The sequence below is a fragment of the Triturus cristatus genome, chromosome 12 (genome assembly GCF_964204655.1).
Source record: "Triturus cristatus chromosome 12, aTriCri1.1, whole genome shotgun sequence".
Lineage (NCBI taxonomy): Eukaryota > Metazoa > Chordata > Amphibia > Caudata > Salamandridae > Triturus > Triturus cristatus.
The window spans coordinates 575,712,429-575,734,752 of NC_140595.1; the positions used below are offsets into that span (position 1 = coordinate 575,712,429).

General features: G+C 44.1%; 1 protein-coding gene across 3 annotated transcripts in view; it reads right to left on the reverse strand.

Annotated features, from left to right (window-relative positions):
* Nucleotides 1-22,324, reverse strand: part of ABCC12 (ATP binding cassette subfamily C member 12) — a 907,115-nt gene that overhangs the window by 698,344 nt on the left and 186,447 nt on the right. For all 3 annotated transcript variants that reach the window (XM_085640128.1, XM_085640130.1, XM_085640129.1), the window contains exon 3: nucleotides 16,542-16,699. In XM_085640128.1, the coding sequence (XP_085496254.1) occupies nucleotides 16,542-16,699 (158 nt within the window). The remainder of the gene's footprint in view (nucleotides 1-16,541; nucleotides 16,700-22,324) is intronic.

Here is a 22,324-nt window from a genome sequence, read left to right on the forward strand (position 1 = left end):
TGTTGAATACAACCTAACTCCTTTTCACATTATTTCTAACTAGTCAATGGCCCTTCAACCAGGGTGCTCTATTCACATTTTGACCTCTGCATTTCAATCCTGCACAAAAGGAGGATAACCTTGAATACCCTCCAATGTTTCTTGTTTATGTTTGGGGGAAATGCTGGGCAACAGAAGCTTCCAGAGTAGAAGTGTGGAGTGGGAGAGGGATGTGTATTATTAAATTTAGTGCTGGTATTTATTGTTTTGCCTCCCTCTTTTGATTTGTTTGTTCCCGATGTTGCCTGGACTTCCACGCTGCACCCCTTGTGTCAACATCACACAGTACCTTTCACATGCTTAGGTCCTCTCCTGCATGTTGTCCCATCTTATCTCTTGGAATGTTAATGGTCTGCTAGACCGGATCAGGCGCAATGTGGTCCTTAGGTTCCTTCACTTCACTACCACGAATCAGGCTTGGCTCTTCTATAGGAAACACACCTCTTGGGTGCACTCTGTCCTTTCCTGCGAAGGTTTGGTTATGACCGAGCTTACCACTCTGGCTTTGCTAGGGAGTGCAGAGAGGTTGCAATCCTTCTTCAGAAGATCTTCCCCTAGTCACCCAGCTTTTAATGATCCCCTGGATAGATACATAAAGATGACTGGAACTTTAGAGGGAAAGCTATATCACCAACTTTGTATCTACACCTCCCCTCTGTTACAGGGCCAAACACTCAACAACCTCTTGAATTTGATCCCTACCCTCCCATGTGGGGTGCTGCTCCTCGGAGGGGATTTCAATGCTGTTATAAATCCTGATCTAGATGTCTCCGGCCCCGTCAAGCAAGAGCACTGGGCCCTCTCCAGGTCTCACACCTCCTGGACTGACTCCTCTGGATTATGCGATGCCTGAAGGACATGGAACACACACCACGGCTGCCATCAAGCATATCTCCTGCATTGACTATCTTTTCCTCCATGCTGTTGACATCACATACACAGTTGGGGCCACCATGGTCCCACGGGATAATTCAGACCACTCTTCAATGGTAACCAACAAACTCTTAAGGAGCCAATTACAGAGGATGAGGTTCTAGCAGCTCTTCGGGATTTAAACAATGAGAAAACTCTGTGCCCAGATGCTTTTCCCCTTGAATATTACTCTAAATTGTTTGACATTGTCATCAGATTGCATGTTTTATTGGTCTATTTCTTTAACCAATGTATATATTAAAATGTTCCCTAAGATTCTGGCAACCATGCTCATGCCGATCCTTGGTTCCTTGATCCACCTGGATCAATGTGGTTTCATGCTAGGCTGTAGCACCAAACACTGTATCTGGCGGTTGCGAGTGGTGTTGGCCCATATGGGAGAGCTCCAGGAGGTGGTAGCCCTGATGCTTGTCAACTTTGAAAAAGCATTTGACACTGTAAAGTGGGGCTATCTTACATCAGTACTGTGCCGGATGGGCTTTGGCTCCTAATTCCAGGCCATTGTGGCACTATTATGCTCTCACCCAAAACCCCAGGTTATGTTTAATGGAGTCTTATCTCCAGAGTTCCCGATCGGACATGATACCTGCCAGGGGTGTCCGCTTCTCTTCGCCCTTGTTTTGAACCCTTGGCTCATTTGATCCACTGTCATGCAAACTGTGAGGTTGGAATTGGTGTCGTGCCACTGAGGATAGGATTGCATTATATGCAGACAATGTCCTCTTGTTTCTTTCAGATCCAGCAGGTTCTGGCGTGAGCCCTAGAGATCCTCTGCCGCTTTGAAGATGCCTAGGGTCTCTAGGTCAACAGAAGTAAGTTGTTACTCATCCCTTTGCAAGGGCGCAACACGTTGGTTGACTGGCGGCCTGACATTCCCATCTGCCAACTAAGTCTTAAGTATTTAGGGGTATATATCTCTACACTTCCGAACCTCACACAGGCGATTAATCTCACCCCCCTCTTGAAGGGGACTAGAACTAGTTTTCTAGCATGGCAAAACCTTGTACTTAATGTGCTAGGCAGGGTAGGGTTAATCACAATTATGATTTTACCCCATTTCCTCTATTTCTTGCGGTCCTTTCCACTCCAAATTCATTGTGCATGATTCACAGAAGTTGCTGCATTGTTTCAATCCTTTCTTTGGAGAGGCCACCCCCCTATTAGCTAAGCCAAATGTCACAGTTCGGTGTACAATGGTGGCATCAGAGCTGTACACATCCGTTTATACTACTGGACCTCTCAATTATTAGTTATAAATGACTGGCAGACAGCTGGTTAGGATTACCCCGTGTACCAACTGGAACTTTCTGGCCTTAGTCTTGATGGGGTCCTGCACCACTTGTATGGCTGTCCAATTCCTCTTGCTCTCCCAGAAGTCACTAGAGTGGTCTTTTTGGCATGAAAGTGTGCACTACGTTTTACGGGCTGGGATGGACAATTAACCTTGCAAACTCCCCTGTAGAGGGGGCACTGGCTTGAGCAGTTGGCACACAGAGGGGTTTCACTGGTGGGATTCCATTTGAATCACTGTGCTGGGTGATGTTTGGCAGGGATCCCATTTTTGCCCATTCAATGACATCCAAGATCAGTTCACTCTCTCCCGCACACAGTTCCACAAGTATTTGCAGCTACGTCATGCCCTGGAGCATTACAGCACCTGCCTGCACGAGGTCCCAGAGTTCAGCCTCCTTGAGGCTCATTTGTTGATGGGGAAGTTGGGCAGGGAGAGTATCTGCCAGTTATACTGATCCCTCGCATACACTGCCTCGGAGACACTAGACTTACTAAAACAGAAATGTCAGAGCTTAGTGGGAGAGCTTGAGGAGGTTGAATAGCAGGAGACCTGCATGGCCCCTAGTGAGCTGGTGATCTCGGCACAACTCCGGCTTGTTCAGTTACACTATCGCCACCAAACTTACATGTCTCCCCCAATGGTTGGGATGGATTGGTATCCTCTCTGACCCTAGACGTGCTCATTTTCACTCCTCAACAGCAGCTTTTTACCACATGGCCTGGCTATGTCCTGTGATTTCCCGATACTGGACATGTATAGGTACTGACCTTTCGGCAGTTCTGGGTGTCTTGGTTGCTTTGACCTCGAAGTTCACCTTGCTCGGTATATTAGATGACTTTGGGGATACTAGGGGAGACAGAGCTTTTGAGAGATTGTTGACTCTGGTGGCCAAGAGGGACATTGAGAGATGTTGGAAACAGCCATGCCCACCACCACTGAAAGTGAGGCGTAAGGGCATGGGTTGGTGTGCTAAACAGGAGGAGCCAGTCTATATTGCCTGAGGATGCCAGCATAAATTCAGTAAGCTCTAAGGTAAACAGTGGGACTACTATGGACTTTTAAGTTCCACATTGGGAATGATGTCTTGATTTGTTATTTGCTAATGGTGATTGGGAATGGTTGGGGGTGGAGGAGGGACAGGGGCAAGAAAGGCGAGCAGTAATTCTGTTTTTGTTGTATTTTGACTTTCAGCCACCAAAACCAATAACATTTGTTTATAAAAAAAAAAGTATAAGTCTAGTTGCCCCATGAGGAGTTGGGTAATTTCCTACTCAGGCTTGTCAACTGATCACCGCATTGAGACATCCACAGAATGACATCCCTATCATTCCATATAGAACGTTATACAGGGTGAACAGCAACAGAACATGAGGGGCATAGAAAAAATAGGACCCAACACATCAGTTAGCTCAACACCAGCTGTTATTATTGTACTACAGCATTTCATGCAACATACCACTGCACTCACAATTTCAAAGGGTACTAGGCGCAACATACATCACCGCACTCCTCCCTTAGGGCAGTTCAGGCAACATACCACCACACTCACCGTTTCATAGGGCACACCTTACATTCTGGGCCATTGCACTCATCCTTGTAATATGCCCTATACTAGAGTTCTCAGCAGATACCCATCAACAACTATTGTATGTTTGCAGGTTTAGTTGCAGCTCTATATGTAACTCTTCTTCACATTCTCTGAAAAGAATCACCTCAAAAAAATGCCTTCCACCAGTCTGATCAGTAAACATAATACTTGTGCTTGCTTTTTCTTCTGCCATTGCCTGTACATCTCACATTCCCTAAGTTCTTGAAATGCCTTTGAAGTAATACACTCTTTCCTATAGTCTGGCTGCCATAACAGGAATATAGTCAAACAGTGAAAACGTGCTCACTGACCTGGCAGCTCTGATCTCGTACAGTTACAAAGACCTACTCCACAAGATGAAACCAATAGTGTCCAAGGCTGTTATAATTCCTCTCAACATAAGAGCACCTCCTTTGCAGCATATTAAATAATGAGGATTGGTTCAATTAACAGCCATACCGTACATCTACCTGGCATCTGCATATATGAGCTGTCAGATATTGAAGAACAATAGACTTGAAAATGCTTCCTCCAGCAGATTGCTTATCTCATTTTCTTTATCTGCACCTCTAGATTTAGTTTTCCATTTATTTGGCCCAGGAATGTTTCTTACACAGTAAGCCTGCCCCCATACATTTCAATGAGACTGGGTGTCCAATAAATTCACCGGAGGATATTCTCTTACCCTCCAGCTGTCGTCTTTTATCACCCATTGGATGCTCATTATTTCTTTTATAGCATGCCTTCATTGCAGCCATGATCTTCATTGGAAAGTATGGAACCTCTAATGAGTGATGCCACTGATTCCCACTTCTCAATAAGGCTTTGAATGTTTTAGTTTTTGCTTGGGGACATCCCAGCAAACTCAGAACTTTCTGTATATCTGCAAACTTCATTTCTAAAAGGAGGCTTCCCAATCGTTGTAGAAACTGGTGAGGTATCCAATTATCCTTCCTCTTCTTCTTCCTCCTCTTAATACTTATGTTCATTCTTCAGCTTCTGCAAGGCACTGTGATGTAAAACTCCTCACTAGTATAAAGACTACAAAGAAGCTGTACTCTGGTGTTCATACAGGCAACTTCATTATCAAGAAGTCAAGTACAGATATGATAAGCATGTGTAGATACGCCACCAGGTGAATCATGTGTTTTGTGTACATATTATGACTGACTAAGGAGAGATTGTGCAGATTGCTTGAGTATTGAGTGAAAGGAGAGTGAATGGAATGGCCCGAGTTACTGGTCAGTGTTAAATTGTTTAGGAATGTAAGCTAATTTAATTTTGGAAAGAGAGAAGGATTAAGTGTGTGTCATAGAAGATGTGTTGTAACCCATTACAGAGCTTTACTATTTCAGTAACTGCCAATAATTCATCGGATATGATCCTAAAACAGAGATAGTCATAATTGTGTGTAATTTTCTGTTTTATCTTACCCTGACATTCATATGCATAGCACACTACTTTTAAGTTGAAGATGGCAGTACCAAAAATCAAATAAAGGTAAACTTCCCTCCTCTAAACTGCATAGAAATAAAGAGAGGAGAAAGGAGGCTCCTCTGCTTGCTTTCAGGAGGGAGGGAGGAAAGAGGGGCAGAGATAATTCAAAGAACAAGAGGACAAGATTAACTGACTTAAAGTATGAAGCAGCAGCATCTCAAGGGGGTTCTCCACCTACGCTGCCTCTAGCGCTTCGACCCCTTCATCCCAGAGAGGCGTGCTATCCAGGATAAGTCAGCAGCAACTCATGCAAGTCAAAGCCGATGCCTACAAATGGACTTACAGACGATCTCACTGCTGAACATTAGTCAGGTGAGTCAAGGAGCCCGAATATCCAGTGTTTCTTCAGAGACTGATCCAATCGCCCTTGGTCAATCCCCTTCAGGGGCTGGATCGCTGATCATTAATATAGGGGAGCAAGTAGGGAGTATAGCTGAGTCCGCGCCTTGTCAATTCAACCCTACAGAATATCCCCTATTTACGAAACAAGCAAACCTATGTGCAGGCATGAGGATGCTTCAGACGGAACCTGAGATGGCAGAAGCAGCGCCAATCGTAGAGGGGAACTCTCTTAATCCCAGGAGTTAACCAGGGAGTGACTCCCCATGGGCGGATCCTCACCCAAAGTCAGTAATAAACCATACTGGACACTATATTGCTTGAGATAAGAGAGTTAAAGATGTCACAGGCTCAAGAGTGCTCAGCGCTTCATGAAAGATTATTGAAGATAGAGAACAATATGTCTCTGTTATCAGTCAGAGTGAAGGAGACCAAATCTAGGATTTCTAATCTCGAAGATAAGATGCAATCTGTGCAGCAAGGAATGCTCAACTTGGAAAAGAAAAATGGCTCTTTGGACATTAAGACTGCAAAGTTGGAGAATTAAACAAGGCGTTCTAACTTGCATATAGCAAGCATCCCAAATGAAAGTTAAGGCCTGAATGTGCCCCAATGGGTAGGCGGTTTCATCAAAACCGATGCATGGTCGGATTTTTCAGGGCACTTGACAGTCACGACGGCTCATTGGGTTCGACCTCAGTGCCACCTCAACTCGAAATGTCGCACCATTTTGGTGAACTTTGCAGATTATCGTAATAAAAAACAGATTTTATCCAAAGCTATCCAGAGTAAAGACTTCTCAACTCCTGAAATTTCCCAGTTTCGCATCTTCTCAGGTATGTCTGCCGTACCAGCTCATTGGTGAAGAGTTTGTAAAAATGGCATATTAGAAATGGGATTTCTGGTTGACTAGGGCTTGTGCCAAAGCCAGGCAGAAACCATCACTCTAGTCAGGACAAAGGAGTTACACGCTAATGATAACCCCTGCTCACCCCCTTGGTAGCTTGGCACGAGCAGTCAGGCTTATCCCAGAGGCAATGTGTAAAGCGTTTGCGCAACACACACTCACAGCAGCAACACACTAGGCACACCACAAAAGAAACTCCACACAAGGTTATATCAAAAATAGCCTTTATATTATCATAAACACATTAGAAACATAATCACACATTTACACTCTGCCAACTGGCACTAGGCAATATTCACAGGGGATTATATACAAGACCAGGCCAATCGGGCCACGGTCAGAACCATTAGAACAGGTAAGTAAATCTAAAACACAACCAGTAACTACTGGTACCATAATGACCTAAACATTATCACATTAGCATTAGACACCATCCTAAAATATCATAGCATGACATTAGGCAATAAATCACATTAGGCCCACACCTCATTAGCATAAACACATTACGCATTAGGCCTCACCAGCATAAACACATTATGCATAAACATCCTAAACATAAACGCATTATGCCATAGGCATCACAAGCATAAATCACATTTGGCGATCACATTAGGGATAAAGCATATTATGCAATCATCATATTAGGCGTAAACACATTATGAAACACCCATATAAGCCTAACCACATGATGCCACCACTGGGGGCATTACCTTAGGGCCTGGCGCCCTACCAACACACAGTTATCCACAATGACCCCCAGCCCAACTGGCCTTTCACTGAGGCTCAAAATGCCCTATGTCCAGAAAGTCAGGGCTTGTAATCCTGGGGCTTTCAAAGTTGCCCTATAGCTGCCAATGCAGCAAAAGTCAAAGTGCGCAAAGCGCTGGGGCCAAGGAGTGTATCTCACTCCTTTCTCTTTATGCAAAACAAAATGTCCCCAGCGTTGCAGCTCCCTGCGCTCTCGAAGGGCAGCTGGAAAGAGCACGGGCACCACTGTGCCTTGTGAGCCCCAATGGGACTCCACCACAAAGAATATGCCCATGTTGCAGCTGCCTGTACCTGCGGTGCAGCTGTGACAAAGAAACCGGCACTGGCATTAACGTGCCACCTCGACACCCTCTGGGGCCCTGAAAACAATGTGGCCCCACCGTTGGAGTGGCCCGCTCTCCTGCGGGACCACTCAGACACCGACAATGTGCCTCGGGGAGCCCGACGTCACGGGGCTCTTCTGGTGCCAATCCCCGCAACCAAAATACTTGGGAGTCAGCCCCACTCACCGGGCTGGCTCAGGACTCCTTCGGTGTCTCCTCAGTGTGCACAGAGGCGGGGTTGGCTCCCGCTCTACTTCCGGCACCGTTCAGTGCGGGGTGGGCTCCCACCTGAATTCTCCTCCTGGTTGTCCCTTGGGCACCGGGGCTCCCAACAGCTCATGGGAGCCCCGCTCGGGCTGGATGATGGCTTCCGGTCGGCTCCGCTGCCTCTTCAGCTCCAGCCGCGCTGCGATTGGCGGCCGCGGTACTTCACCCCGCCCACAACCAGACACCGCCGCCTAGCTTCCGGGTTGCTCCCGGAGCAGCAGCTCTTCCAGCAATTTCAAAGTGCGGGGTGGGCTCCCGTGAAGCACACAATGCGGGGTGGGCACTCGCTGCTTAGTTATGCATAAAGCGGGGTAGCACCCACTCTAAAGGCACCGATGTGGGGTGGGCTCCCGCTCGTTTTTTACAGCATAAATCAGCGGGCTAGGCTCCCACAACAGCATAAAGGCGGAGTGGGCTCCCGCCTTAAGACACGCACAAATGCGGGGTGGGCACCCGCTCTTCCAGAAGCATAAAAACAGCGGGGTGGGCTCCCGCTTCCCATGCACTACGGGGAATCCCCACATTGGGATTCCCTTGGAATCGATCGCAGCTTAGCACTGCAAATGCAGGCAAACCTGTTCCTCCCTCCTGGGAAAATTAGAATATAGCGCTCATGAGGCGCTAGGAGCCTTGACTGCAACAAAAGGAAAAAGGTCCAAAAGCATAGTGTCTAGGGGCACAGTTGGGCCCAGGGAGGCCAGCACACAGGGCCCTCCAGCAGGGAGGCAAGCCCTCGTGGCGGGTCCTCCTGGGGCCCCAGCACCAGCAAGCCCCCAGCAAGTCCAGGAACAGCACAACATTCATGGGGTCACAGCCCCTATATTTATATGACATTTTATCTTTGTCGGCAGCACAGGGCTTAGGGGAACCAGCCTAAACTGGTTCAGGGGGGAATTGGAGCACTCTGTTCACCAGACTCCTCTTCCCTTTGTCAGGTGGGGGCACGGTGATCAGACACACCACAGGGGGCGGAGCAAGCATTGTACAGGGCAGGCAGAATCCTATTCAGGGTCAGGTGACTACACCTTCCACTACTCCAAATGCAGATGTCCTATTCAGCCTAGCGCTGACTCACCCTGCCCCTCCTGGAGCCACACACACCTCACCAGCCCCTGTCACTCAACAGCCAGACATGCAATCCACATCACGCAGGCAGACACATAGCACACAGAAATGCCAACTTCTAAAAGTGGCATTTCTAAAACAGTCATAATAAATCTGCGCACACCATTGCGTAGCATTTATTATTACTATTTCAAGCATACCAAACTTGACCATGCTGCTCCTCTCATATCAGGAATTACCACTGAAACACTTATTGGGGAATCCCCAATGCATTCCCATGGGAGGGCAGCCCCACAGTAGTAAGAAACCAAAATGGCTGTTTGTCACTACCAGGACATGTCACACACTTAAGATACATGTCCTATCTTTTACCTACAATGCACCCTGCACACAGGGCTCGTTTGGGTCTACCTTAGGGGTGACTGACATGTAGTACAAGGGGGTCACGGAAATGGCACACACTTTAGGTGCCACGTCACAGCGGCAGTAACACTGCACGCACAGGCCCTGCAATGGCAGAGCCCTGAGATAGGTTTGAAAGGCTACTTTGGTGGGTGGCTCAATCAGCGCTGCAAGCCCACCAGTAGCATTTAATTCACCAGCTCTGGGTATATGAGATACCACTTTACAAGGGACTGACAGGTAAATTAAAAAGGCCAAACAGGTGTAGACTAATCTTACCATATTTAACACAGAGAGCACACACACTTTACACTGAACAGCAGTGCTAAAGTGCCCAGAGTCCTAAAACCACCAACACCATGTCAGAAAAAAGGCTAGGAGAAAGGCAAAAAGTTTAGGGATGACCCTGCAAAAAGGCCCAAGTCCAACATGGCGGATTTGCTCAGAACTCATAGTGCCCAGGTATTGGAAATCAGGACTTGTTTGCACTGTCCCCCAACTTTATGCCCCATTTGAAACCCATGGATGCTGGTTTTCTGACTCTGGGAGTGCCCTGAGCTCTGCTCTGGGCAGGCCCAGAGTCAGTGCTATGCTGAAAACACCAACTTCTATGTTGAAAACACAAGTGAAAACACACACATGCATTTGGGTACCCTATATATTGGGGTACACTTACAATTGGCAGCCCTGTGTTGCAGCATTTTCTTTAAAGGTAAATTCTCTCCAAACTCGACTTTGGCGGTAGGGGCACTTAAAAAGTGATATTCTCCAATATTAATGCATAATAGGTACCCCCAGGGTCTCCCCTGGGTGTTTCAGGGGTGGGGGTTCATGTAATTATAAGGAGGGCCCTTATAAAAGATGTTTTATATACCCTGGGGATAGAGAAATTGCACATTTCCATTTCCCCATTGTAGTAAGGTGCATCCTAAAATTGACTTTGGTGCTATGACAACTTTGGAGTAAGGATGTACACTATTTTTGCATATTCAGAACCCCCAAGGTCTCCCCAGGCGCCCTAGGGGTGAGGGATCATGTACCTATAATCAGGGCCTTTATAAAATATGTTTATATTGCACATTGCAGTTTCCCCATTGTAGATGTCCAGCCCCATAGGATCAAATTGCAATAGTTTATGAACACATAAATATTGCTAGGAAATGAATATTTTATCATTGGAGGACTTAGGAAAATGTTATTGATAAATCCAACAATTTGCCATTGTTGAATTTATCCTAAAATATAAAGAAAAAAGTTATAAGACTTTCTTGTCTGTAAGTCAAAATTCAGCTTTCCTGTGGTCTTCCCTGATTGGTCAGAGATAACAGGATTAACCAGGCTGCTTTGATGAAGTGATAAGTGGATCACCCAGGGAGAGGCTATCTGGTGGAGAGGGTTCTGCTACACAGGAATGCCAGAGGGGGGAGGAGGTTGTAAAGCATGAACCTTCAAAGGAGGAATAGGACAGGCAGGGTCTGCCAGGCCCATTTACCCCCATCCCCTCTGACCCAGCCAGATGGGAGGCTTGGGATAGGAATCTGCAGATGTTAGGGGCGGAAAGCTAAGGAAAGCAGCCATACTGAGAGTTGGTTTAGTTAGCTCTTCATGCTCTGCTGAGAGTTCTGTCATGTTGAATTTTAGAGGAACAGAGCTTTTTGGGAGAAGATTATGCCACACTTTGGAGGAAGTGGTCATGCTCTGGGATGTTGCCTTGCAACTCATTGGACAAGAGTGCTCTCCTGCTTGACCCCAGAGAACACTGAATAAATATGGGAGAGGTGCAGAGCCTCCCAGATCTGCTGCTTGAAACTAAGAGGAGAAGATGGATTGCCAAGCTGGAAACTTGATTTGCACCACCAGGCAATGCATTCTGACTGACTGCGCTGCTCCATTATCTAGAACTGCAGCCCGGTGGCTGTACCTTGCTTCAAAAGGATTAAAGAGTGGACTTCCTGCAAGCTACAGGTTAACAGAGCTCACCTGGAACATCACCTCCGAGAGTCTCCTGTCTAGAGTGCATCCAGTGGATGTATTAGGTTTTTGTCCAAGTGCATTGTGGGAGTTGGGGTTCCAACATTTCAAGCACCATCTCAGAACTTCCAGACCTTTGGATCGTGTTTTGAACATTTTTCACCCTGAAGAGGAACTTCAAGAAGAAGTTCCAGAGGTTTGGAGAAGTTTGGAGCAAATTTAGAAAAAAGATCCATAAGGTGACAGACTCAAACGCAAGAGCCAAGCTGGCCACCTGCAACCGCAACCCGGCCAATTCCAGGTTCGTCCCGCTGAGGAGCTCTGGAGGTCCAACTTCCAGAGTTTGACTGGGAGTTCCCTGAAAGTCAAGCTGGCAAACCCTCGCCGAATCCGGCCTGCTGAAGAGCAGCAAGGACTCTAGGAAGACAAAGCTCTAGAAAAGATACTAAGTCCAAAGGGAAACATTTGATCGAGGAATACCACGAGGGGTAGCCGAGCAGGGCTTCAACGCAGTCAGCCTGAAACTTTAACTTTGTCCCAGTAAAGCTTGACCAGATGTCCCTGAGTGGTGCTATACGTTTCTAAGCACTAGAAAGTGTTTATTCTTGAAAAATACATATCTCCTGTTCCCTACATTGGATTTTGGTCATTTTGTTGTACTTTTCGAGATAACAATATCTCCTAGTTCTTTAAATTGCAGTTCAAGTTTTTCAATGCTTTAAATACCTGGCTGCTAAGTTAAGCATACCTGCTCACCCCTAAGCTACCAAGGGTTGAGCATGGGAATAATTTATAGAGACCTATACTTAGCTCTAGACCATGTCAGTGGTCATATTGCCAGTGGTAGATGCATATTTACCACTACTAATATTCCACTTTCGAACACCAGGCATCTGCTTTACAACTGTCAAAGCTAAAGGCGTTAGCGAAGGGACAATTTAATCTCTTTAAGAACGTGGATGAGGCTCGAGAATGTTTGGCAAAAAATTCTAATTTACATAGCTTTGGTCTGTTGACAGCTTTTTTTCTCATCCTCTTCACTTTCTGAAGGCAGAAGTACTCTTTAATGAAGTATGTGGTGGTGCAAGGAACACAGGTAGGAGGGTCGGGAAGTGGGGGCCATGAGGGTAGCCAGGTGCAGCAACATGGCATAGCTTTGATGAAACTTTAATGGAAGGTTCTGGAGTGAGAGACTGAGCTGGGAGGGGAATGCATCTGCAAATACAGCTGTATTATTTAATTATATATAAGGTTTCGTTTTTAGTGTCAATGCTTATTGGGTTTTAAATGGGCGTAAATATGGGGGCCTGATGCAATGGTTGTCTTCATTAGCCCAGAAGTATTTTTTCTGTAAGAGACCCTCCTTGGAAATAATACTCATGAACTTTACATCCCAAAGAAATACTCCCCTGCCAATTTTGCCTTACCTGGGGCTGCAGTGCAGGGGTTGTGATTTATTGGACGGTGGCTCAGGCATACAGGGATTCCAGAGTAAGATAGCTCTAGTTAAACGTTTTAGTACAAGGCACTCCCTTGAATTTGGTTAATTATTATGGTCCTGTTAGCGATGAGATAGACTCACTCATACATTTATATACCTTGCTATGGAGGCTGAAGGGCCTACGATCTTAGGGAGTGATTTCAATTATATCCAGGGTCTTGCAATAGACACATCTAACTGAACCAAATAACAACTCAAGCCAAAAACCAAGAAAGTTTTGACCACCATAATGCAAGATTTTCAGTTAGTACATCCCTGGCGGCTTGCCCATCCTGGTTTAGGTCAATACACTTACTTCTCACACATATTTAAGATGGCATATCAGCTAGATTTTTTCCTATGTACCCTGGCAATTAAATGCGAGGGTTCAGATATTTGGGCAAATGCCTTTTCTGACCAAACGGGTGTATCTATCAGAGTAGATCCAGAAACTCCCATTAGAGAACGGCCCAGATGACCATTTGACAGGTCTCTTTTGACGGATCAGAATTGGCTTAAAGAAACAAGGCTATTTATAACAGTTTTTTCGGATCAACCGTAATACAGTCCCTGTCTTTTAAGTCTGGGAGGCCTTCAAAGCAAAATTGCGAGGCCATATTATAGCTTATAAGGCAAGTCAGAGCACACTGCGTGCTTTAAGAATAGAAAAATTATAAAGTGCAGTCAATTTTACCACAAGTGCCTTCATAGAGGCAGGGGACAGGGTACGGTCTAAAAAGCAGCTGGAGGGGAGGCTAAGCAAAATCTCAGGTACTTTTTTATTCTGGAGGAAATAAATAATTCTAGATCAATCCAGCAACGGAGGTACGAAGAAAGTCAGCAGATAGGACATTTTTGGGCCTGGTCAACTCGTATTAAACAGGTCAATCAAGTAGCCAGCCAAACAATGAACCCCACTACTCAGGTGTTAGCAACTGAAAATGAGGAAATTGTTCAAGGCTTTCTGCAACATTATAAAGGGCTTTTTGAAGACACCTATTCCGTTCCAGTTCCCATTATAGAACAGTATTGCAGCTCAATATGCTTTCCACAAATGTCAGCCTCCCTAAGACTAATAATTTTAACAAAATAAAAAGGCTTAGAGGTCGCAGAAATGCTTTAAAAGATGCCTCATGCAAAAGCATGCTGAAATGATGGGATACCATCAGAATTTTATAAGGCGTTCGCAAAAGAATTTATTCCGTTTTTAGTAGACCTGTTTAACTTAATAATGGAAGGAGGCAAGATCCCTTCAACTTTCAAAGAATATACCAGTCAGCTTTAAAAAAAAAAAAAAGATAAATCCCCAACAAATCTCAATTCATATCGTCTGCTAAGTCTACTTAATGCAGACTATAAACTATGAACGAAAGTCTAGGGCAGCCCACATTATTCCAGTTGATCAAATTTTAATTCACAAGGATCAGAGTGGGTTCCTATCAAGCAGGATCATGGCAGCAAACACTATTTTTTTTAATTCAAGCTACAGATTATTTCACAAACAACCAAATTAGTGATGTGATTGTAATATGGACTCTGAGAAGGCATTTGGTTTGGTCAATTGAGATGTTATTTTTTTTATAGTCTGCATAAATTTGGGTATCCCGTCCAATTTATAACGATGCATCGGCTATCAATTGTATACTGTGTTTTTAAGAACAACTAATGAATAACGAATAAAGGATACATTTTCGAAGAAGAACGACTAGCACAATGATTTATTGAGAAGATATCACTTTGTTTTCCCCATTTGTGGACTATGGATTATAATCTCCGTTACTTTTTCATTTAATTGTGAAGTTGAGTGCTGAACCACGTTAGGTGTTTTGGTATGCATATTATGTGACACACAGATGCTCAATAAAAACAAATAATTTTTTTTAAAAAAGATGGAGTGTTTGGGCTCCACTAACTATCCCGATGACATCTCGCTGGATGGATCATTATCTAAAACACGTCACTCAAGTAATGCTCATCAAGTTGCACAGTGGTGGCAGTCCATCTGGATTTCAAACTTGGGTTGACACATTGACAAATCCCTTCAAGCCAGGGGTCTAAAAAGCCTCCTGTCTGGAAAGAAAATCCAGAAAACTCAAAGCATTCTCAAATGTTCATCTTTCAGCCTTAACTGGTTCTGTGATAGTTAATGATGATGCCCCACAATTGATGATATTCTCTTTGTAGTTAACAACACGTTGACTGCATGCTAAGCAGAGAATTGCACTTTCAATGTAATGAGCTACTTTCCATTTATTTGAGTGTTTGTTTTCTGTAGTGTACCTACACAAAGTTCAGGAAAATAAACATTCAAAAAGAGGTGTTGTCCTCAGAATCTCCCCTTGTTGTCGTGAGTTTCGGAACATGACAAAAAACTAAAATATTCGGCTTATCTCCAAACCACTCCATTTCTTAGAATTCTATTTGAATCATTCTTTCATTATATTTAGGATTTTATTTTCAATTGTGATATAATCTTTGTTCCTCAACAATTATATGCATTCAAAATAATGTGTTGAATAGTCACACACACGCCCTCTTCCCAGAAGAAATAGGAATCCAGTGGCAAAACTAAATGTTGACCTTATAGTTATAAGGAATAAAGTATTGATAGGTTTTGTTGGGTTATGAGTATGTTCTGTCTCATCTCTCTTCCTGCTTCATCTTAGGAGCACCATTTTATAGGTATGCCTACAAGGCACTGGTTAGGAGGGCAAACCCCCTTGCCAGGGGAGTTTAGGTGCAGCAGTTTGGGAGTCTTTGTTTCAAGTATGGGCTGTGTTGGCCCTGTGCTTATTACTCCCATGGCAGCAATGCTTTGATATTGAGCAAGTTGTATGTTTAATACCAAACATGCTAATAAAAGGAATATACGCAGATATGAAAATATGTTTTCTGAAATGCCAGTGCTCGGACTGACCATCACAAGCCAGAAATGAGGCTGAACTGTTTTGTATTAGGCTAAGCTATTATTTTATCTTTTTGTTGTGGAACCTTAGTTGACTGGTAAAGATCCAGACACAAAATAAATAATAACTTACGAAAAGTGCATTTAAAGACATGCCTCTGAGTTGTGGGCTGGTTTTTTATACAATGGCAATTATATATTTGAAACAATTTACACTACTTTACGTTACACGGACAATTCTATTCTGATCTATGAACACCGGTTCTTCTTTTCCATCCGTTCTCCCTGCATATTTACTCACCTTTATTCTGTCTGAGTCGACTTTCATTCACCTCTCTTTCTGTCCTTCACTCACCTGTATGTCTCTCTCCCGCTTGTTCTCTCTTTCTCTCTCCTGTCAATCTGTCTTTTCCCCTTAACTCATGCTACCTCTCCCTTTTAGTGCTTCCTATTCGTGCTTCTTTCCATTTTGTACTATTCCTGAACTCCATTCTCAGATCAATCTATCTATCTATCTATCTATCTATCTATCTATCTATCTATCTATCTATCTATCTATCTATCTATCTATCTATCTACTTGTCTGTCTGTCTATCAATCTCTCTCTCTCTCTCTCTCTCTCTCTCTCTCTCTAGCTATCTCTCTCTCTCTCCTTATTGCTCTCTCTCTCTCTCTCTCTCTCTCTCTCCCAGGGCAGTACCTTCCACTACATCCTGTTACTTGCGTCTCCCTCTTGCCAGTAACATACAATCATTTGACGTACTTTGGTTTCCGGCGGACTGGAATCATTGTCTGTAAACTTGGGTGATATTTCTCGTAGAAGCTGTGATGCCGACCGTAATGTTCCGGGGTCTCGGGTGACGAGGCCTCCAGCCCATTTGTCTCCAGGTACCACGGGCCATCTGTCTGTGCAGTGTTTCTCTGTAGAACAAAACAAAGCACAGCATATCAATTCATACTAATGTTCCCACAAAGCTCCAATAGAAATGAAGGGTTTTAAAGGTGCAGCTTTATTTTTGAGCATCAGAGGTCTTTAACACTGTATTGAATCTTGTATATTGAGGTGTATTATAGGTATCCAAGGAATGGGAAAGGTGGTAACACATACGGCATAATGTGGTACCAACTAGAAAAACAAGATAAACTTATTGAAATTAACCTAAAGGACACTATGCTGTGTACAGGCAGGCCTGCCTGTAAGTCCGTGTTATATTTACATTATTAAACACTTCAGCACTGCCTGCATTCAATTGTTTCCCTTATATGATTCCCCGTTAAAGGTAGAATTCTTAACTGTCAGCCATGGATGCTTAAAGAAGGTTTAGGAATGCACTGTGGACCAGTGACTTTAAAAAGTAATTTAAAACTGCCTTGTAAGTGAATGTGCGAGCCCCCCACCAATGACATTTTTTGACCATAAACCAAAATGCTGCAGATTGAAAAACTCTGGACAATAAAATTGGAAAATATGTCAGATTTAAGGACAATTTTACATTGGAGATTGTGTTTTCTTTACCAAGGAAATATGATGGTATCATCCAAAAGAGCAAGGCACGTGATTGCCGAATCTGTCAAACAGCCTGAAATCCAACTGCTTGTCTCAGTCAAATACTTGGAATTTACTAATTGAAGCTCAGACTTAGGCCCCCCACCCCATTGATCGTCATGTGGGGGGGGGGGGGTGATTCTGCATGTGTTTGTGAAATTACCACCGACTGACAAAGCCAAACAGGCACGGAACTTTAGGAATCACCTCGAATGAAGGATCTGGTAATTATTCCTTTCAGTACAAAAACTCAAATGGCCAGTAAATGGGGTGGTGATGTTGGCCCCAATCGGCCCAGTTTTACCACGCCAAGTCGGAATGAGGGCATAGGAAAGCTACACATGTGTCCTTCAATGTCCTTCACAGATGGTTCTTTATGCATCGACGTTTCTCTATACAGGCTCTTGTGATGGCACGTGCCAAGAGGCTAGTCCCAACCCTCATGTATAGTGCTCCACTGTGTGTTCTTGATGACTGTAGCAAAGGAAAGTGAATGATGTCCCAGATGTGTTCTATGTGCCTCTGGCATAGACCCTAGCAGCAGCAAGACGGTGTTATGCCTCTTGTGTAGGATCCGGACAGCAGCAATAACATAGGGGGGCATTACGAGGCGGAATCGTGCCGGGGCTTGGGACCCTCCGCCTGTAATGCGATGGTCCCGCACATGAGATTATGATGTGAATGCCACCGTGGCAGTCGCATCATGTATCTCTGACATTGCGGAGGGTGTTGCTGGCTGCAGCACCCGCCGCAATGTCCAAAAAACACTGTTTGCATTTCCCTGCACTACGTGGCAGGCACCACACGCTGCCTGCCACCTGGTGCAGGGAAATGGTACCCTACACCTCCCCCAACAGAAGGGGGTCCGCTACGGGCCCCCAAATGCAATCCCCGCCAGCCTGTGAATGGCGGTTTCACCGCCATACACAGGCTGGTGGAGAGGCAGCATCGTATTATGTCGTAACGATTGCCTGTGGCGGACCCGCAGCGGACGGACTTTGCGTGCGCCAGCACACCGCCCGCTATTGTAATTTGGTGGGTGGAGAAGTGCTTTACGATGGCGGTGAAACCGCCACTGGCAGGCTGTTGGCGGCTCTTTCACCGCCATCGTAAAGACCCCCATAGTAATTTAGTATTACCAAGCTCAAATCAAAATCAGCTTTATTCGGTGCAACAAATCTCACCATAAAAGCATACTATTATAAAAGCATTCCTATATTTACATTGTCATCCCTAATGCATAAAAATACAGGGAAGATCATTTATAAAAAAACATTTTCAAATGGTTGAAATCCATAAGGCAGTCATTAAACCTTTTTTTCGGGTGCTAGATGCAATATTACATTATAAGCTAATCAAGGGACATTAACGAGCTCATGGTGGCAGGCTAAGTTTGCTTCTCTCAGTTATTGGAGTAAAATGGTGCATATGGAGGTAAACTGTTTAGTTAAAACATTGGTAGTTGGCAACAGTGGGAATTTGCTTAAGAAGAAATCTGCTACGTGTGGCAATATTATACGAAACCATAAGCGTGGACCTGGGAGGCGTTCATACAAACATGTCACTGAAAGGTGCAAAAAATTAAAGGTGCAAATTAACGAATAAAAAAGGAAATCACTGGACAGTCATGCTCTGTAAAAGATACATGCTCTCTATATAGTGAACTGGGCACAACATATATAAACAGTCTTTACATGCAAGGTTTTGAAGATCAAAGCAGAAATAAATGGAAATAGATGAGCTACTCTTCTCAAACCAACGGGACTGTATGTATTTTTTAGGCAAGTGTTTTGCAATAACTCGAGATTCTTAAAAGACAGTTAGGGTTGGACTAGTAAACCCAGAGAACAGAAAATCAAGTTGTGATCACTTCGCTAAATATGATAAGCGTAGAGTGTTTTCATAGATTTACATAGAACATGTTTAACGCAAAGGGGTCATTTATTATTATTATTATCTTTGTTAACACGGGAAGTACTCTATAAATCATTTTTACAATGAAATTGTTAATTGTACAGATATAAAATGAAATGGTGTAGTTAAAAAAAGAATATTATGTTATTGACATTTTTGTTTACCCAAGAAATTGATAGCTTTTTTCCTGTATTTTGAACATTGCCTTTCATGGTGGTTAAGAAAAGGGAAAAAAACATTGGAAGTGTAGGCTTTCTAACACCAGGGGAACAGTGGCCCTGCTGCAGCTGCCCCACCACCAGGATGTGTATAATGGTAGAGCTGGCTAAGGTTCCACCATCAGATATAAAGCAGTCCCCAGGACTCCAAATGAACCAGGAGAACCAAGAGTCGGGCAGGTGGGATATCAGTCAACATTTAACTGATATCCTGCTACAGCCCAACTCCAAAGGGCACCCCTTCTACTGGCGAGTTTCAGGGTTGCAGATATTGGCTTTGTATGTACAGATATTCCTTCTTGTAAGGCCACCTTTGTGTACTTTTAGAAAATGAAGGGCATCATTTTTCACAACCATTATAACTAAACACAATCATTACACAGATGGCAAACCTTTCTTTATTGCTCATTTTTAAATCCACTGACTCTTACAGAAGGAATGTTCATATTTTACATGCTGAACTCTTAGGCATACAGATTTGCAGCACACATGCAAAGTTGAGCAGCATAGTGACATAAAATGAGAACACATGATTGCAAACCTAAGTGTGTCCAAATACCCAAGCGAGTAATTTAAACATTGACACTCAATACCAGTGCGAGAAAAGGCCCCTTTTGCATGATCAGCCCCCTCCCCATTTTTTGCTCAACTTTATTGTTTTATTTAATTCGGCAACCTGGGGCAGTGCTGTCCGGTGCCCAGCGTATGTGGCAGAGGTGTGGCGCAGCGGGTCGAAGAGGTGTGGTGCAGTGGCCAGGGTGCCTGACTCCAGACCACGGGGTTCACGGTTCGATCCCCGGCTCTGGGCAATAGCTCGCTTAATCTTCCCAACGGCCCCCAGCGCCGACACCTCTCCAGAGGTAGCTGTGCGCTTTACAAATGCTGGTATTTCATTATTTATTTCATATGTGCTCTGACCCCTAAAACATGTAAAATTTAGGCACAAAAAAAACCCTGTCTGGAATATGTAACTCTTCTATACGGCCAATGTGCATGGTGTACAAATTCCACCCTTGGCATGGAAAGCTGAATGTCACCTGTGGATGGCAGCTTTATTGTGACTTCCACTTGCATGACAAGGAAAAGACGGTTTTCAGGCTTGTAATTTTTGCTTGACTGCTGTGGTTTAAACCTGCAGTGCACCTTATTAAAATAACACTTTTTGACAGGTAAAAGCCTACCTTTTAAATATTAGTTTGTAGCCCATAAGGTAGGATGCATGGTGTTTTAAAATGAGAACTTAAAACATTTGTGTCATCATGTCCCTACAGTGACAAGACCTTAAAAGCTATTTTTACTTTGGCATGTCAACCTGTCTTATATAGAAAATAATAATACAGATTAAAGTACTTATAACTGAATCTTGGGAATGAGGGCAGCAAAAAAATTATTAAATAACTATTTTGTTTAACAGTTATTCAAAATCCAATTCAATGGTGAAGTTGGATTTTCAAGAAATATTAAGGAAAAGTAACTTTAACAAATGTACCCTTTCCCTGTCTGAAGTGCCAGAAGGTTAATGCACATTAATTCTCCAGCTTCTCACAGCCATCATGGATAAGTTGTGAATGAGGTGTGAAATTCCACCCAGGAGCTACACAAAAGGTAACTGTGATTGACAGGTTTACACAAATCTGCAGATCTGTAGGAATGACTCGTGAGTTCAGCTGAAGGGTGGGAGCTGTGCCCCTCCTGTTGACAACAGTGTCAAATCCTACATAAAAGGGAACAAACAGGATGCCAAGAAAATTCTTATGAATCCCTTGTCTAGGGCTGAGAAATATTGCTTTTGACTTGCCAAACATCTGTCTCCTGGTTTGTTGTGGGCACAGAGCCTGTTTCAAACTGGATTTTAGTGTTAGTTGAGGGTGGACATTGGTGATTTCCAAAGTCCACTCCCCTGCGCACACCAAGCCTTCAGAGCCTAAGTATACTGTGACTGAAGACTTTCGCCATCTTAAACTTGCCCTGACACATCGCATTTTGGGTCTGTTTGCAATAAAGCAAACTGGAACTACTGAAAAAGTAGGCGAGCCAGGGCCTGGGAACATTTACTCCATTGGTCAGGGGATAGGGGGTAGGAGTATCTTAAGGAGTCCCCAACCCTCAGGCTGGTGATCCCTACTAAGCTGGACTCTTGTCCAGCCTTCCTCAGAATACTATTTGGACCTATGGAAAAACAGAAGAGGACTGGACCTACTGTCTTTGACCTGAAAGGAGCACTGAATGACTGGACCTGCTCCCCCAAACAAAGACAAAGAAGTGAACTTCAAGAGTCGGCTGGTTGACCTCCTGTGTGGCTACAGGGATACAACAGGCTGCAAGAGGACTTTTCCTGACTACTCCCCGATAACCAGGGGCAACTGAAACTTAGACTGAACTTTGCTGTTGGCCTCCACCTGACACCCTGAGATTCTATAAGCACAGCCCCTGAGGTCCTGAAGGTTTTAACATTTGCTCTAGAACACCAGAACTTCAACGGGACCAGCCACAGGCTGTCCCACAATATTGAACTGAATTTCTGTTTGTACCATATGGAGATCTCCACCACTTTAAAAGAACACAACATGGCCTTTTTCTGAGTTGAGACTTAGAAACTGTTTCTATCTTTCTGACTTCTAGACTTTCACTGGTACCAATCCACTTTGTGTATCCAGCCCATGCTCCATCACAGTTGGCCTCAAATTGCATGTAGATTCCGAATGACCGCGACCATTGTGCACCACGGGCGCTTTGCATTTTTTGGTGCTCTTCCATACTTACATTTTTTTTAAATGTATACCTTTGATTCTCATTATTGGATTGTTATCACTTGCAAGTCATTTTGCTTAGTAAGGTTTCCTCTATTTGCATAAAATAGAGTGGGAT